We start from the raw sequence: 17,514 nt of genomic DNA on the forward strand, positions 1-17,514 counted from the left end.
TTGATTTATAAAGAAATGAATTATTCAAGGAAGGTAGAGAAATCCTCATAGTCAACATGCTTAAGGGCCCGAGGTTAAAAGATTCAAGTATTATTCAGGCAAAGAATACTGTCTTAGAATAAGTGCTGCTGTTTCCTTGCTGATTCCATCTGCCCCAGATCAGAAAGCCGTACGAGGCTAACATTTACAGTGCAAATTTCACTAGCTTCTTTCTGCCTGTAGCCCAACAACTGAATGGTTTGGCTTCCCATTTTCAACTGGAAAAGGAGGTACATCTACACCCTGCCAACATCAACAGTAAGCATCCAATCTTTTCTCTCCCAGTCCAAAGTTCCCCCCATGGAACAGGTAGCAAGATCTTGGAGAGGCCGTAAAGCCTATGAGTCTCAGGAAAAGATTCTGTTGCCAGTCTCCACAGTCCTGAGTTTGAATTGGCCAGAAGTGCAACATTTTCCTAATTTAAGGAGTACACGATCTTTCCAAGACAGGCATTAAGGACCCTTTTCAGCTAAAATGGCCAGTTCTCTGAGAAAGTGGTATTCCTCCTGCTCCATCCAAAACCTTTAAAAAGCAACAGTTGAGTAGTTTTGCAGCATCCCAGCTGCTCTGTGCTTCACCTTCTTCGAAGAATATTCAGGCCAAAAAAGTCTGCAGAGGAAGCAGACAGTGGGTGACTCCTGCCAGCCAACTTTCATCTGTCAGCCGCGGATGAGGTAGACCCAATTTTCCACATCAATCCAATATAAACGATGCATCTGAAAGAAACCTACATGTCTATCTTTGCCATTTTTTTACACCAGAAATTTCCTCCTGCATTCAAGTGAACCTTTATTTCAAGAATTAACTGCTTCAGTGCTCTTGCCTTCCGCTTCCAAAGTTAATAACCATTAAATGCCTGCAGAAAGAAGCTGCTTGAAGAGATTCTGTGTCTTCTTGTAAGGCAGGGTTTTTATAGATTGATGTCAAGGAGCTTAAGTGTTTCATCTGTCATAAATAGCTCAAAACCAGTTTTTTAAACTTTTGGTGCCACCTGGCATCTTCTGTAGATTTCAGAAGACTAAAGGAAAATGACTTTTTAGAGGAAATTTTGAGCATCTAACTTTTTTGACAAAACCATAGATGCTAAGAGAAATATAAGTTGCTAAAAGGATATTACCTGTTATAAACATGCTTAAGCTCTCACATTAGCATTATATATGTGTGTACAATATACATATATGCATACAGCTTTGACTATAGGATATGCTAATAAATCTCCAGTGAGATAGAAGTGTGTATATTACCCAGAACACTTTGTCTGGGGTCTAAAATACAATATCAGTCAACACCAGTCAAGGTTATTGCACATCAATCCAGGGGAAAATGCTATAGATGACCTTACCTACTTCAGTAAACCTTTTGGTATATTGAAAACCTCCTTTTGGGGGGGGGGTCCTGGTTTAGGGGTCCTTTTCCAAGTAATTGCAGTCACCCTGGCTCAGTGAAGGAATGGTTCTCCATTATCCCTCCCAATGATCCTGCAACTTTTAAAATACCATAACTCTTTGTTGAAGGTTTAATAAGGACAAGAAGTGAATAGTGTTTCTTAGGCTTAGCAGTAAACACAAAAATATAACAATAATACTATATTAGTTCACTTCATGATGGAACGTGGTATATAAAAAAAAGTGGATCTCATGAAGAAAGCTATTCTTGGACAGATTAGGATATACCAATGTAAGTGCCCAAATAACCATGTCCCAGCAAAACAAGAACTTGGAATGTTACATCATAGTATAGTATATTTTATATTACATTATATCATATATTATTGCTATTATCAACAAAATTCAATGGGAAGAGATAGAGAAACTCCATGTAAAATAACTAGAAAGTCTAAAATACTTGGGAGGCTACCTGCCAAGACACACATAAAAACTATTTGAACACAATTACAAAACAATATACAAATAAAGACAAATTTAAAGATTTGTGCAATTAGTTGCTCATAGGTAGTTCAAGCCAATATAATGCAAATAACAATACTACCTAAATTCATTTAATTATTCAGTACCATACCAATTAAACTACCAAAGGACTATTTTAAAGACCTAGGGAAAAAAATAACAATTCATCTTGAAGATCAAGAATATAAAGAGGATTAATGGAGGGAAAAGTGGGAAGAGGGCCTAACAGGACAAGATCTCAAACTATAGTCTAAAGTTATAATTCTCAAAACAATTTGGTAAGAAATAGACAGGTTTATCAGTGGAACAGATTAGGTACACAATATGCAGAGGCAAATTAAGTACAGTAACCTAATATTTGATAAACCCAGAGATCTCAGATCATTGGGACAAGAATTAACTATTCAACAAAAATCTTTGGGGAGGGGGCAGCTAGGTGGCACAGTGGATAAAGCACTGGCCCTGGATTCAGGAGGACCTGAGTTTAAATTTGGCCTCAGACACTTGACACTTACTAGCTGTGTGACCCTGGGCAAGTCACTTAACCCTCATTGTCCAGCCAAAAAGAAAAAGAAAAAAAAAAGAAAAATCTTTGGGGAAAACTGAAAAACAGTCTGGCCGAAACTAGGCATTGACCAATATCTTACATCATATACCAAGACAAGCTCCAAAGGGGTACATGATTTAATCATAAAGGGTGACATCAAATGTTCTGACAGATCCACTACAAATTTGTTACATAACCTCAACTGGGCCCTCAATGCTAGTAGGCAATGTTTTTATACCTCCCTAATTAACTCAAGCACCACAGTGACTCCTCCAAACCTTTTCACCTTTCCTCAAACCTCCCCTACCTTCCCCATCCTCTCAGATGCAAATCTTGCCTCATATTTTACTGAAAAATTGAGATACTTCTTGTTTCTCCCTTATCTCGCATTACCCAAATATTTGCTGTCGCTATTTCCTCTCCTTTATCATGGTATCACATGATGAAGTGACCTTTCTCTTTACCAAGACTAACCTTTCTGAATGCACAAATGATCCCATTCCATCCCATCTCTGCCAACAGATTGCCTCCTCTGTCATTCCCACTCTTTCATTTATCTTCTTTAATTTTCATTCGTCTCTGTCTACTGGCTCTTTACTACCTACAAGCATGTCCATGTGTCTCCCATCCTCAAAAATAAAAACCCCTCCTTTGATTCACTCATCCCCACTATTGCCCCATATTTCTCTTGCCTTTTGTGGCTAAAATCCTTGAGAAGATATATGAGGTACCTTCACTTGCTCTCTCTTTTTTTTTTTTTTAGTGAGTCAATTGGGGTTAAGTGACTTGCCCAGGGTCACACAGCTAGTAAATGTTAAGTGTTTGAGACCAGATTTGAACTCATTATTCAACCAAAACTGTTCTCTCCAAAGTTACCAATGACCTCTTAATCCCACATCCACTATAGATGACCCTCTCCTGGATATTTCCTCTTCTGTATGTTTTTATGACATTGCTTTCTCCTGGTTCTCCTACCTACCAGACCACTCTTTCTCAGTCTCCTTTGCTGAATCTTCATTCAGGTTATGACCACTACCCACAAGGCTATCTCCTGGGCTCTCTTTTCCCTTTACTATTTCACTTGGTGATCTTATCCAACCCTGATTTCTCTCCTGAACTCCCAGTCTCTCATTAATATCTAGTTTGACATCTTTTCTGAAGCTCAGCATGTTCAGAAATAAGTGAACTCATTACTCTTTCAAGCTTTCTTGTTACTGTTGAAGGTACCACCATCCTCCTACTCATCCCGGCTCACAACCTATGTGACATCTTCCACTCCTCATTCACATTCACCCTGTGCATGCCCACTTTCTGCAAGAGACATTTCACAAATACCCCCACTACTAGTGCCTTCCCTCTGATGTGACCTCCCCTGTATTCTGTATGTACATTGTTGCTTGTAAGCTGTCTCTTCCATTAAAATGTTTGATTTTTGAGGTCAAGGAGCATGTTTTTGCTTTTCCTTTGATCCTTAGTGCTTAACCCAGTTCTTGGCACATAGTAAGCACTTAATAAATGTTTGTTGAATGACTGATCTAACCAACTTAACGTATACTGCTGTGTGTTGCTGAGACTAGTGACCCCCATTAGGCTAAGTCATATCTCTTGTTCTGTTTTTACATGGGAAAGAAAACAAGCATTTATTTATATAGTACTTACTTGTGTCCGGCAACTGTGCTAAACACTTTTGTTTTTGTTTTTTTTGTTGTGCTAAACACTTTTGACAGATGTTTTCTTATTTGATCCTCACAACAATCCTGGGAGGTAAGTGCAATTATTATACTCATTTTACATTTAAGGAAACAGAGGCAAACAGAACTTAGGTGATTTGCCCAGTGTCACACAGATAGTAAATATCTGAGGCCACATTTAAGCTCTATTTTCCCTAACTCCAGGTCCAGCACTCTGTGTACTATGGTTCTACTAGCTTCTTCTAGAGACCTCTTTACATGAGGTCATTCATTTTGCCAATTAGACAAGCAATAAGCAGATTTATAGCCTCAGTTTTTCCTATACTTTTTGTATTCTTTTTTGGGGGGGGTGGGGGTGGGCAATGAGGGTTAAGTGACTTGCCCAAGGTCACACAGCTAGTAAGTGTCAAGTGTCAGAGGCTGGATTTGAACTCAGGTCCTCCTGAATCCAGGGCCAGTGCTCTATCCACTGCGCCACCTAGCTGCCCCCCTTTCCTATACTTTTTGTTCTTTTTCATTCCATATAGCCAATCTGTTGCCAACTCTGGTGGTTTCTATCTCCACATCTTTCCCAACTGACCCCCTCTCTCTACAAAAAAGAACCACTGTCATTGTTCAAACCTTTAACAGCTGTCACCTAGATTATTGCAACAAGTTACTAATTGGTCTAGGCAGCTAGGTGGGTAGAGTGCTGGGCTGGGAGTCAGGAAGACCTGAGTTCAAATTTGGCCTCAGATACTTATGAGCTGTTTGGCCCTGGGTAAGTCACTTAACCCTGTTTGCTTCAGTTTCCTCATCTGGAAAATGAGCTGGAGAAGAAAATGGCAAACCACTCCAGTATCTTTGCCAAGAAAACCCCAAACAGGGTCACAGTCGGCCATACCTGAACAACAAAAACAACTAATGGTCTTTCTTGCCTCAAGTCCTTTGCTGTATATATTCCACATAGCTATAAAAATCTTTATCCCTAAGAGCAGATATAGCTTTCAATTCCCTACTCAATAAACTCTGGTGACTCCCTATTGCCTCTAGAATAAAATATAAATTCATCTGTTTAACTTTAAAGCACTTTGCAACCTTGCCCCAAGGTTGTATCTTTTGTGCATTACTCCCTGTTTAGCACACTGACCAATTGGCCTTCTGTCTGTGATGTTCCCCACATGTCTCATCTCTGTGTCTCTGTACCGGCCTGGCTTGTACTCCCTACTCAACTAGATCTCATAGAATACCTCATTTCTCTAAAGATGCAGCCCAAGCACCATCTTTTTACATGAACCCTTTCCTGATGCCCCCAACTCCTGGTGCCCTCCCCTATAACCAAGTTGTATTTCATTCATTGAATTCATTTGTATTTATTCTGTATTTATATGTGCATTTGTTATCTCTCCCAATAAAATGTAAGGTCCTCAAGAGAAGAGATTGTTTTATTCTTTGTATTTGCATACTAAGAACAGTACCTGAACACATAGTAAAAACTTAACAGATACTTGGTGATTGATCACTTTGTGCAATTAGATAAATGCTTTGGTGAAAAAGAATGGGAATTTAGAGTAGAATTAGATTTGGGAGGTTTCAGAAGTAATGTGCAATTTACTTATACTAGATAACTGAAAACTATAGGTCTTTGTTCTGCTGTCTAGAAAGCTTTTCAGAAGAGAAAACAGTATGGCAGCAGACCCCATCAAAACCACATTCAGAGACTTGCCAGGCTGCTAGAGTCTGTAGGAGATAGCGATGTGATTTGGGGCAAGTCACTTTTTAAAAAATAAAATTTTAATAGCTTTTGTTTTTCCATCACCTGAATTTCTAAATAAACCCATCCAAACCATCTTTTATGGTAATCAATGAAGAGAAAAACAGTTCAGCAAAACAAATTGATACATTGCAAAAATCTGGCATATGCATAGTTCCTTACTTCCACAAAGAAGGGAAAGGAAGTGCCTTCCTATATTTCTTCTCTAAGGTTGAACTTGATCAATATAATGTCAGCATTGTTTCTCTGGTTTAGTTGTTGCCATTTACATTGCTGTAGTCACTGGGTATAGTTCTTGCTCAGCTTACTTGCATCCGTTCATGTACATACTTTTCTGAACTTTTTATGTTCATTGTTTCTTACAATATAGTGGTATTCTGGATATTAATATATCTCAGCTTGTTTAGAAATTCCTCAATTGATGGTCATCTACTTTGTTTCAAATTATTTCCTACTTCCCAAAGTACTACTATAAATATGTTGGTATACATAGAGACTTTATTTTTAGTGATAACTTCCTAGAGGACAGAGATTTACATGTTTTTCTTTATATCTCCAGCGCCTCAAATTATCCCTAGCACATAGTAGGAGCTTAACAAATACTTGTTGAACAGAATCCTATATGCTTAGTAGTAGAATCTCTAGGTCAAAGGGTTTAGACATTTTATTCACTTTCTTAGGATAAGAAAGTGATGGTCATGTCAAGATAATGGAATGTGATAGATGAGATTTGGCAGATACTCAGGAGCCCACCTGAGTGGATTACTGGCTGATTTGACTGGATTAGTAGTTGACTAGATTCTAAGCACATCTGGCTGGTACTTGAGAGTACTTAAGAAAACGTGGTTCTCAGAATCTAAAAAAACGTTGAACTTCCCGCCCAGTCAACCAACAAGCTTGAAGAACCTCCCCATCCTGGGAGGGGACAGGAAGGAGGAAAGGGGAGCCTGCACAGAGAGCGCTCTCTCTTTGGGTTCCTGACTTCACCATGGTGGCAGAGAAAGAGACAGAGGAGTTGAGGAAAGATAGGATTGCCAGGTTGTAGGAATTCTGTTCTCAATATTTCTCTTCTTTTGCTATCTTTCAATAAACCCTTAGAAACCTATCAGTGATTTTAGTCAGTTTCCCCCAAAACTGGGGGAACAGATTAGGACCCACATTTAGAATTTTAAATTACACAGTCAAGTAATTCTGGAATTCCCAGGGTCACAGTGTTCCCATCTATAAAATGAGGGGATTGGAGTAACAGATCTTTAAAGTTCCTTCTAGTGCTAACGTTATATGGATCTATGGTTCAATTCCCTTCAACATGAATTTATTAAGTTCCTGCCATGCATCAGGGACTGTTTGAGGTCCTGGAGATACAAAGAAAACATGTATGTCCCTGCCATCAAGAAGCCTACAGCCTAGGTGATTGGGCAGGTGTGTAAAATGTACAGCGATAAGTAAACATAAGGTAATTTGAGGAAGAATTGGGCTTTAACAACTGGAGGCCATGGGTTCAGAAAAGTCACAACAGATGTTGATGGCAGAACTAAACCTTGAATACAGAATTTCACAAGTTTTTATTAAGCACTTGAGCACAAGTTGTAATAAACCATCCTTGCCCTGGTGGATCTATGCTATGATGGTTAATAAAGCAGTTTTTGAGTCAGTTGTCATTCTCATCTCCTTAAAAAAATTGTCCCCAGCCTTGCCCCTAAATTCCACTTCTATCAGGAGATGCCTGGGCTTTGAAGGTGAGTCTGTAGTTAACAGATATTACAGAACCTAAAAATGATGATATAAATTCTGCTATTGTCTGTCAGGATAGAATATTGTGGCATCACAGAATTCCACTTCCCTCTTCCTTAAGTTCCTTGAAGGCAGGCATTATTTCATTTTTGTCTTTGTATTCTCCGTGGTGATTAGATAGTTCCAATGTATACAGAAAACAGTTACAAAATTATTCTTAAGAGTACCTATATTTGACCATCAGAGTGGTTCAAAGGAACTTTGTATGTCTCCAGAAAGAATGTGTACAAAGCTTCCCAACTTACCATATGGCCCATCTGTTTGGGAAGCATAGGAAAAGACTGGCAAGAGGAGAAACTGAATTTCACATCTGAAAGAGATTATTTTCCAGTGCACGCGCGTGTATGTATGTGTCTGTGTGTCTGTGTATGTGTATATGTGTATTATTCACACACCCAGATATTTAGGAATTGGTCCCATTTAAAGAATGACAATAAATAATATTGCTTCTGAACCCAAATTGGCAAAAGATTTTGTTACCTGAATTTCAGAAACTGTGGTTAGTTTTATATTATTTACTGAGGTTGTGTCAGAGAAAACCTCAAAATGTATGTAGACTCTCTGCTAATTGTGCTTGTTATTTCCTGTCTGGCTCAGTTATTGGTTTTGCTAGTATAGAATTAACTTTACAGCAATATTGAGAGATTTTCCAGATTCATAAAGCCTTTGGCCAGTGAGCTTAGGAAGTTAGGTGTTTGCACCCAGAACATAAATATGCTTAACTTGTGAAAGGGGGGCTTAAGGTAAAAAAAATTCTTGCTGTCTACATGTACTTTTCATTGTGCAGTGAAATAAAGAGGAAAAATCATAAATTTATTTATCATTCATATTTGGGTGTGTTATCTAAATGTAGAGGTCATTTCGCCTGTCATCCAATAAAATGCACTTGCCCCTTTGTTTATAGGAAATGTAAACACCTTGTTCATTTGAGGCCTTCCCTCTGACTGTCTCTGTCCCTGTCTGTGTTCATTCTCTCTTTGACCACAAGCACCAGAAAGGCACAATATCTGTCTAATTCATACCATAAAAGCACTGGCCCAACAGCTCTGACAGCTGCTAAACTTTTATGATAACCACTGCCCACCCCCATCTGAGAGCCAATTTTCTAATCAAAACCATCATATGTATACATATGTATGCTTATATATCTATAACCTTAAAGCTCTTGTTAGCATGTACTTATGAAATTGTGCAATTTAATTACTGAGTTAAAAAAACTTTAATAATAATAAGTACAATGACAGTGATTTCTTAAATAGTTATAACTAACAAAATGCAGTCATGCAAAGGCTTTTTGGTAAAAAGGATTTTCTTAACTCAACTTTTTTCTAACAAAAAAGTATTCTACAATCAGAGGTTCTACTTTGAATCCAAAATTTTTGTTCGTGTAACTTTGTGGCCAATAAAAATTTTTTATTTTGCATTGGAATAAGACTACTGTGTGCATGGGCCAGAGAGATGGAGCCAGACAATTCAACACGCATTTATTAAGCACCTTTTATATTAGCGGCATTATGCTGGCCAGGTACCAGTGTTACAAAATTAAAATGGTAACAGTTTCTGCTCTCAAGTATAATGATATCTGTCATTTACATAGCACTTTAAGGTTTACAAAATGGTTTGCAAATATCTTATTTGATCTTTATAATAACCTTCAGAGGTAAGTGCTATTTAAAGAAAAAAACAATTTACAGTTGAGAAAACTGAGACAGACTTTAAAGTGACTTGCCCCAGGGGTCATACAGCTGGTAACAGTCTGGAGCAAGATTTGAACTCAGGTCTTCCTAACTCCAGGCCCATGCTCTATTCACTAGCTGGCAAGTAGTTAGTTGCCCAGCTTTTGTTCTCTTGGAGAATACATGTAAACAGATGCTAAATACAATGTAATTTGAGGGGTCGATGAACACTAACAGTTTAGAGGATTGGGAAAGGTTTTCCATGGAAGATTTTAAAGGGAGGTTGTGAAGAAGCAGTGCATACCTGGAAGCTGAGCTAGCCTGTCCAAAGCCCTAGGTATGGGTCAGCAAGCAAACCAGTTTAACTGGCAAATAGAGGGCATGAAGGAGAGTAATGTGAAATGTCTGAAAATGTGGATTTTGGCCAGACTGCGAAAGGCTTGAATAGAAATTGGAACTTATTGTCCATGTTGACAAAACTCATTCTAAATCAATATTTATCAAAATTATTTAAGTTTCTCCTTGTTAGTAAAATGTAGCAGAGCACACCAATATCTGCATCCCAACAGCAGTGATGTTAGGAGACATCTGGGGGACCCCATTGACAACCATTAGGAATGGAGAAGTGAGCCTGAGGGTCTAGGTTCCCTCTTCCTGGAACCAGTTATCAGTCTGACCAATTGTTGCTTGAACTACTTCTGAGCTGCTACTCTTCACATCTTCTGCCCCTTCCTAAGTGATATCTAACCCGAGGGCCTCTGGGACTCTACTATATCATTCCTGGAAGGATGAGCAGCTTCTTCCTCCTTAGAGTATCCAAGTCTCTTCTCCTCAGGAAGAGCCTAAACATTGTTGTTAGGTTCTAATTGTACAGGTGTCCTTTCCCTTCCTCTTCTCCTTTCTCTAACACTTCCAATCTCCATCAACTTGAAAAGGGCCATCTCCCCATCTCTACTTCTGAATCTTCCACTCCCTTTCCGTTTGTTGAAGCCTCGCTTCTGTTTCAGTTGGAAACCCTTCATCCTTTTAACAAGGTGGAGAATGGAGAACTGTTCTTCTAGACCTTTCACATTCTCCTTCAGGAGACAGACCATCCTCCATTTAGAACACACAGTAATCATTCAACTATGGCAGACATTCTCCATAATAGTTGAGATTCAGCATTGTTTCTTGAAACTATTTTTGAGCATTTACAATGCAATTCTAGGCACCTGGTTAAAAAGCCTTTGCAGTTACTTCTCCCCACCCACTAATCTACTCCATCAATTTACTTAGTACTCTATTCGTCCCATGAGCAGCGAGGTGACACAGTGAATAGAGCACAGAGCCCGGATTCAAGAAGACATCTTTCCGAGTTCAAATCTGGCCTCAATCTATATCCCAAAGAGATCATGGAAAAGGGAAAAGGACCCATATCTACAAAAATATTTATAGCTGCTCTTTTTGCAGTAGCAAAGAATTGGAAATTGAGGGGATGCCCGCCCATCAATTGGGGAATGCATGAACAAGTTGTGGTTTATGAATGTAATGGAATACTACTGTGCTATAAGAAACGATAAGCAGATGGATTTCAGAAAAAGCTAGAAGGACTTACATGAATTGATGCTGAGTGAAGTGAGTAGAACCAATAGAACATTGTTCACAGTATCAACAACATTTTGCAATGATCAACTGTGATGGACTTGGATCTTCCCAGCAATGCAATGATCCAAGACAATGCCAAAAGACTTATGGTGGAAAATGCTCTTCACATTCAGAAAAAGAACTATGGAGTCTGAATGCAAACCAAAGCATACTATTTTTACTTTTGTTGTTGCTTTTTTATTATTGTTCTTGTTGCTTTTTTCTCATGTTTTTTTTCTTTCTTTTGTTCTTATTAATGTGGAAATATGTTTAACATGATTGTAATGTATAACCTATATCAAATTGCTTACTGGCTTCGGGAGCGGGAAGGGAAGGGAGGGTGGTAGAAAAATTTGGAACTCAGAAAATATCTTTCCATGTAATTGAGAAAAATGAAAATAAATAAATAAATTTTGAAAAAATTCTGGCCTCAGAAACTTACTAGCTGGGTGACCCTGGGCAATCACTTAACCCAGTTTACTTCAGTTTCCTCATCTGTAAAATGATCTGGAGAAGGAAATGGCAAACCACTCCAATATCATTGCCAAGAAAACCCCAAGTGGGAGGGAATAGAGCCAAGATGGCAGAGGAAAGGCTGTAACCTTCAGAGCTCCCCACACCATCCATCCACATACCTCCAAACAATGCCATAAAACAATTCCTGGAGCAGAGAACCCACAAAAGAACAGACTGAGGTTGTTTTCCAGCCAAAGATGGCTTAAAAGGGTGGTGGGGAAGGTCTGCTGTACTGGGGTGAGAGAGGAGTGCAGCCATACCACGCAGATCCAGCCCCTGGCAGGCCATGCCTCCAGAGCCTCAGAATCATCAGCACCAGCAGCTACTTCTGGAACTCAGTTCACAGCCTGATGAGGGGGGTCCAGCGGTTGGCCAGAGGGAGGTAGCAGGGGTCCCAGCTGGAGCTGAGGCAGAGGCCTGTGTTCTGAACCAGTAAGCAGACTTGAGTGGCAGTGGCCCAGTGGGGGAGGGTCAAAGGCACGCCAAGCTTACAACCACAGTGAATCAGATTTCTGCTTGCAGGTTAAAAAGTAATCAGGCCAGGGGGGCGGCTAGGTGGTACAGTGGATAAAGCACTGGCCCTGGATTCAGGAGTACCTGAGTTCAAATCCGGCCTCAGACACTTGACACTTACTAGCTGTGTGACCCTGGGCAAGTCACTTAATGCCTATTGCCCCGCAAAAAAAAAAAAAAAAAGTAATCAGGCCTGTGGTTACTTACAGGCCAGGTGGGCTGAGAACAAGCCTCACCTTAAATCATACTACCTGGGACCCCCTGAAGCTTGGGACAGTGCCCCCTGGAAGCAGTGCTCCACTTTAAGAAGGAGTTAAAAGCCAGGAAATAGGATAGGATAATGAGCAGGCAGAAAAACCTGGAGATCATTGAAAGTTTCTTTGGTGACAAGGTAGATCAAAATATACCCTAAGAAGAAGATAATAACAAAGTCAAAACTCCTACATCCAAAGCTTCCAAGAAAAATATGAATTGGTCTCAGGCCATAGAAGTGCTCAAAAAGGACTTTGAAGATAAAGTAAGAGAGGTAGAGGGAAAAGTAAGAGAGGTAGAGGAAAAAATGGAAAGAGAAATGAGAGAGATGCAGGAGGGTCATGAAAAAAAAAGTCAACAGCTTGAAAAGCCAAATTGGCCAAATGGAAAAGGTACAAAAGCTCCCTGAAGAAAATCATTACTTAAAAATTAGGATTGAGCAAATAGAAGCTAATGACTTTATGAGAAATCAAGATACAATAAAGCAAATCCAAATGAATAAAAAAAAATAGAAGAAAACCCCAAGTGGGGTCACAGAGAGTTAGACATGACTAAATACAACTGAACAACAATGATTATTTGTTCCATATTTTTTTCACCCTTGTCTTGCCAACTATCTTTTCTTCACCTTTTTTTTAAAACTTAATCTCTCTTAAGCTGTATATATCATTTTAATTGTCCTTGATCTTGCTTCTCTTTGAATTCAGTAGTAATATCTGGACTAGTATTTGGACCTGGAGATTGCTCTCCTTCAAATTTTCCTTAAGTTCTTCCCAAATTAAACTTTTGGTGTACTTGATTCATCAAATCCCCTCCAAGTCACCAACAGGATTTCCTTCTTATTTGGCTCCTTTTCTCTTTTCCTATTCTTTCCATATTTTCTCCCACAGAAACAGAAAGCTGAGCCTCTGCACAGCTATTAATCATCAGTCATCACCCTCATTTAAATTGGAATAATACATTGTTAAACATCAAGACTTGGGAAATATTGGTCAGTTATTTGTCTTGTTACCTCATCAACTAGTCCAGTCTTCTAAACATTGATCTAGTTATTTTATTTAGGTGGTTTTATAGTCTCCTCAATGAATCTAAACTATCAAATTGTATCACTTTGCATAAGAATGATGAATAGAAACATCATGTTTTCTTAATCAGGAAGTTGTTATTCCAGTTCTGAAAAGGAAGTCAAATAAAGTAAGAGAGGGGCAGCTAGGTGGCACAGTGGATAAACCAGCCCTGGATTCAGGAGGACCTGAGTTCAAATCTGACATCAAACACTTGACACTTACTAGCTGTGTGAACCTGGGCAAGTCACTTAACCTTCATTGTCCTGGTAAACAAATAAAGAAATAAGTAAGTAAACAAATAAATAAACAAATGAATGAATAAGTAAGTAAACAAATAAATAAATAAATAAAGTAAGAGAGCCTGTGTACAATAAATAGCATAGAGTGGCAGGGCTCTTTCACCACTCTGTGAGGACTGCATGTTGAACAGATTAACCAGGCTCATTCTATTTTTCTTCACAAACCAGTGTCCATATTTGATAAATATTAGTTGGTACTGGGGACATATTGTAATAAAAATGATCAGATAAAAAAGGTCAAAAGGATATTGGAGGTCATTTGATTCTATGATTTTTTTTCTCCCACCTAAAAAGTAAGAGAAATGAAGCCAAGATATAAGTGAAGTGGTGAGAAAGCTGGTCTTGGAATCAGGAGGACCTGGATTCAAGTCCTATCTTTGGGGCATACTGGCTAGGTGGCCCTAAAGGAAGACACTTCACCTCTCAGTAACCCAGGAAATTTGCTAAACAATCAATTACAGAGCACGTGTTAATACACATTGGTAGAGAGCATTTCCTCAATAAGAGTTCCCTACACCAATTAAATCACAGGTTCAGGCCAAAAAGAAGTTTAAAAATATGAGAGTATGGGAATAGTGAAGGGGGACAAAGAAAAATTACAAGCAGGACACGATAATTTTGTTTTTGTTATAACTCGTATATAAAGTTTAAAAATAAACTGAGGCAAGTTCATTCAAATATAGTTTACAGCTTTTATTTGCTTACAAAACAGAATGGAAATAGGTAAACAATAAATTATCTGCGTGTTCACACCAATCCATGTAGATGCAATGAAGAAGTCCCAGCAACCAAAAACTAAAGAATTATTTCTTTAAATATAGATCTCTCTTTAAATTGTGGGAGGGTCACTGCTTTTGGATAGCAATTTATTTCTCAAAGCACAAAACAGAATATTTGTTTCTAAAACCATTGACTGCAAAGAGATACTAATCAGGTCCTTGGTTCTTAGAATCTGGCAAAATATATCAGGGTAATTAGGGTTGTATTGACCCATAATGCAAAATGGTGTTTTCCTGACAGCATTCCCTCTGTAAAGGGGGCCTAACAGTCAGTGAGCTCATTTATTGGGTCCCTGAGGTAAGCTTGAAATGCCCTTTTACCACATTTCTCCTGGGGGCCCATTTTCCCCTAATCCAAGTGAGACTATACAATTCTAGGATCTCAAATTGTCTATTAGAGCAGGGGGTGGCTTCCAATTTTGGAAGTGGATTTTTCCTTCTTTGCTGAGTACCTTCCTAATAAAACATGACTAATTGGGCATATAATTAAAACAGTAAAAGGAAGCACCATCCTTTAAAGATAGGGGCCAATGTACAGGGCTTTGGGGTTTTTTAAAAATGTTTTGCTCTTATTCCTCAGAGTAAGAGAATGATCCTTTTTGGTTTTCATCATTATTAAACAATAATAATGGTAACAATATATCACCCTGCAAATGTTACTAAACAAAAGTTTTACAAATGAACCATACAAATCATATACCATCATTCTCCATCAATAACAATGCCTCAAGAGTTCTTTTAATGGATTTTCCAGTTCCTTTTGCAGTAATCGGTTCCTGGGGCCATCAGATCAGATCTTCCAAATCCTCTCGAACAGGTGTGAACTCTGGCTGATCAGGGTCAGGTGCTGGATAGGAAGACTGGGGGTATGAGACTAGCCAAAGACAGGATTCAGGAGCCATAAACTCTGTTCCCCATCATATCATAGGTTCTTAGGGACATGGGTTGAATATGAGTTATGTGGTAATTAAGTTCAAGAGGTGTCTTAACCATTTGGATTTCTGTGTCCACCTTTACCCACCACCACCACCAAGGGTATGCAAATGGTTAGCAAAAGAGGAAGAAAGCAAAATATTAGAGCTATCAACTAGGAAACTGTCATCTCAGCCAACTGTTGAAACAGTATCCCTTTGTTTTATAAAAAGGAACACTGAAATCATTTAGCAGCATTATAAAAGCAATAAGGCAGGAGAGTGATAAGTGGGGAAGGAGTAGGAAGAAACCCAATTCATTACTGGGTAGCTCAGTGTTATCAGAAAACTATCACCAGGAAAGAAAAGGAATGCACCATATCTGCATACTTCAGGCAAGTGATGAGCAGCAAAGATCAGACATCAGATTTCACTAACCTAGTTGCATGTGTTTCCTGAGTGAATTTATTTGGGGGAGGGGGGAGGTTGTACACTGGGCAGGCTGACACATCTATTTTCATTTTGGAACTATGCTGGCTAGTTTCAGTGATGTTTTTTCAAATTCCAATTTTTCTCATTATGTTGCTCAATGATGCAGAGACCACAAAAGTATGGAAGGAGTGGAGGTGAAAGGGGAGAGGGAAAGTGTGATGGGTCATTTGGCGGTGTGAGAACACTGATTGTGCACAAGCTACTGGGTCAAGCTTTGGTGGTGGTGGTCAATAGGTAGTTCTGTATCCATGGCCAAATGCAACAGAAAAACATGACCAGAATGGAAGGCTTTGGCTTCAGTGCTGGTAATCATTGTAAGGGATCACATCTTTAAAGACAGAATGGCAGTCCGAGGAGTTGAGGGAACAAGGGTAGGAAGAGATGAACAACAAAAGAAAAAGACATCAGAAAGCTTCATTCTGGATGTATGGTTACCAAGGTTAACAGTCCTGCCATGGTAGATACATTAAAGTCCAGTAAGCACTCTCTCTTTTCCCTGCAGCCCCAGCAGTGAAGGTCCTTACACAGTTCATTGATGAAAAGATGCCTGAAAGCATTTATCTGTACAGCATATCTTCTGACAACATGCATTTTATGGAAGTGTTTAAGGAGAACAATTACTTATCAGGATCTCATTTTAGTAGTTAGTAATGAGGAGAGGTTATTATATTAATAATTATTCTTCTTGCTAAAATTATTCTTATTCTCATAATATATTGTAATAGTAGTAGTAGTAGTAGTAGTAGTAGTAGTAGTAGTAGTAGTAGTAGAAGTAGAAGTAGAAGTGGTAGTAGCAGTTGTAAATGAATCCCATGAGTGAAACTAGGGTACTCTGTTCATTATGCTGACAATAGGTGGAAGGCTCTCCTCCAAATATGAACCTTCTTACCAAGAGACCTTGACCATATCAGAAAGACAACAGAGGGTGAAGCTATAAGACTCCTACCAATTCTTTCTAACTATCAAACACAAAGTCAGTGCCTTCAATTACTTCCCTGAATATTTTATGACTGGGAAGAGGAAAGGGAAAAAAAAAACCTGGAATTTTTTGCTTTCTATCATCTATCTACCTTTGAAAATTTTTGAAGGGGCTACTTATTTTCCTAGTATACATACTTTATAGCAGGCAAAACATATTCCTAGATGAGTCTGGCCTGTGTTAAACTTGAACTAGACTTTCCATTCACCATTGTTGAGTGTCTTTTCTCCCCCTCCCCCACAACACACAGGCCCATTACCACCACCATTGTGGACCATACTCACCTCCAACACCATAACTGGAACAGGAAGAAGCGTCACAGTAGCCAGGTTGACCCGAAGGTCCCTGTGGCCCAGGTACACCTAGGTGACCAGGTGGACCTCGAGGACCAGGTGAACCTTGTGGCCCAGGGCTACCAGTTCGACCCTCACCTGCAGGTCCTATGAGAACACAATTAGATCGACTGTTAGCATTCATATTATCTAGGAAAGTAAACTAAAGCTGCTAATGGAAATAAACAAGCTTGCTCTTCAGGTATATCTTCCCTACACATAAATGCTCTTCACTTTGCATCTGCTCCTTCCCAGTTTATTCCTTGCTAATGAAAAATGCAATGAAAATATTCAGAGGACTCCCTTCTTCCTTTAGGTAAGTGTCTAAATCATCTCAGGACAGC

The 17,514-nt window shown here is 39.0% G+C and overlaps 1 protein-coding gene across 1 annotated transcript in view; it reads right to left on the reverse strand.

Moving 5' to 3' along the window:
* Positions 1-14,422: 14,422 nt before the first annotated feature.
* COL14A1 (collagen type XIV alpha 1 chain) overlaps positions 14,423-17,514 on the reverse strand; it is a 275,177-nt gene continuing 272,085 nt past the window's right edge. The window contains exons 47-48 of the mRNA XM_043992943.1: positions 17,123-17,278; positions 14,423-16,187 (exon numbers count right to left, since the gene is read on the reverse strand). Of these exons, the coding sequence (XP_043848878.1) occupies positions 16,156-16,187; positions 17,123-17,278 (188 nt within the window). The 3' untranslated portion in view covers positions 14,423-16,155. The remainder of the gene's footprint in view (positions 16,188-17,122; positions 17,279-17,514) is intronic.

This window comes from Dromiciops gliroides, chromosome 1, assembly GCF_019393635.1.
Source record: "Dromiciops gliroides isolate mDroGli1 chromosome 1, mDroGli1.pri, whole genome shotgun sequence".
NCBI lineage: Eukaryota > Metazoa > Chordata > Mammalia > Microbiotheria > Microbiotheriidae > Dromiciops > Dromiciops gliroides.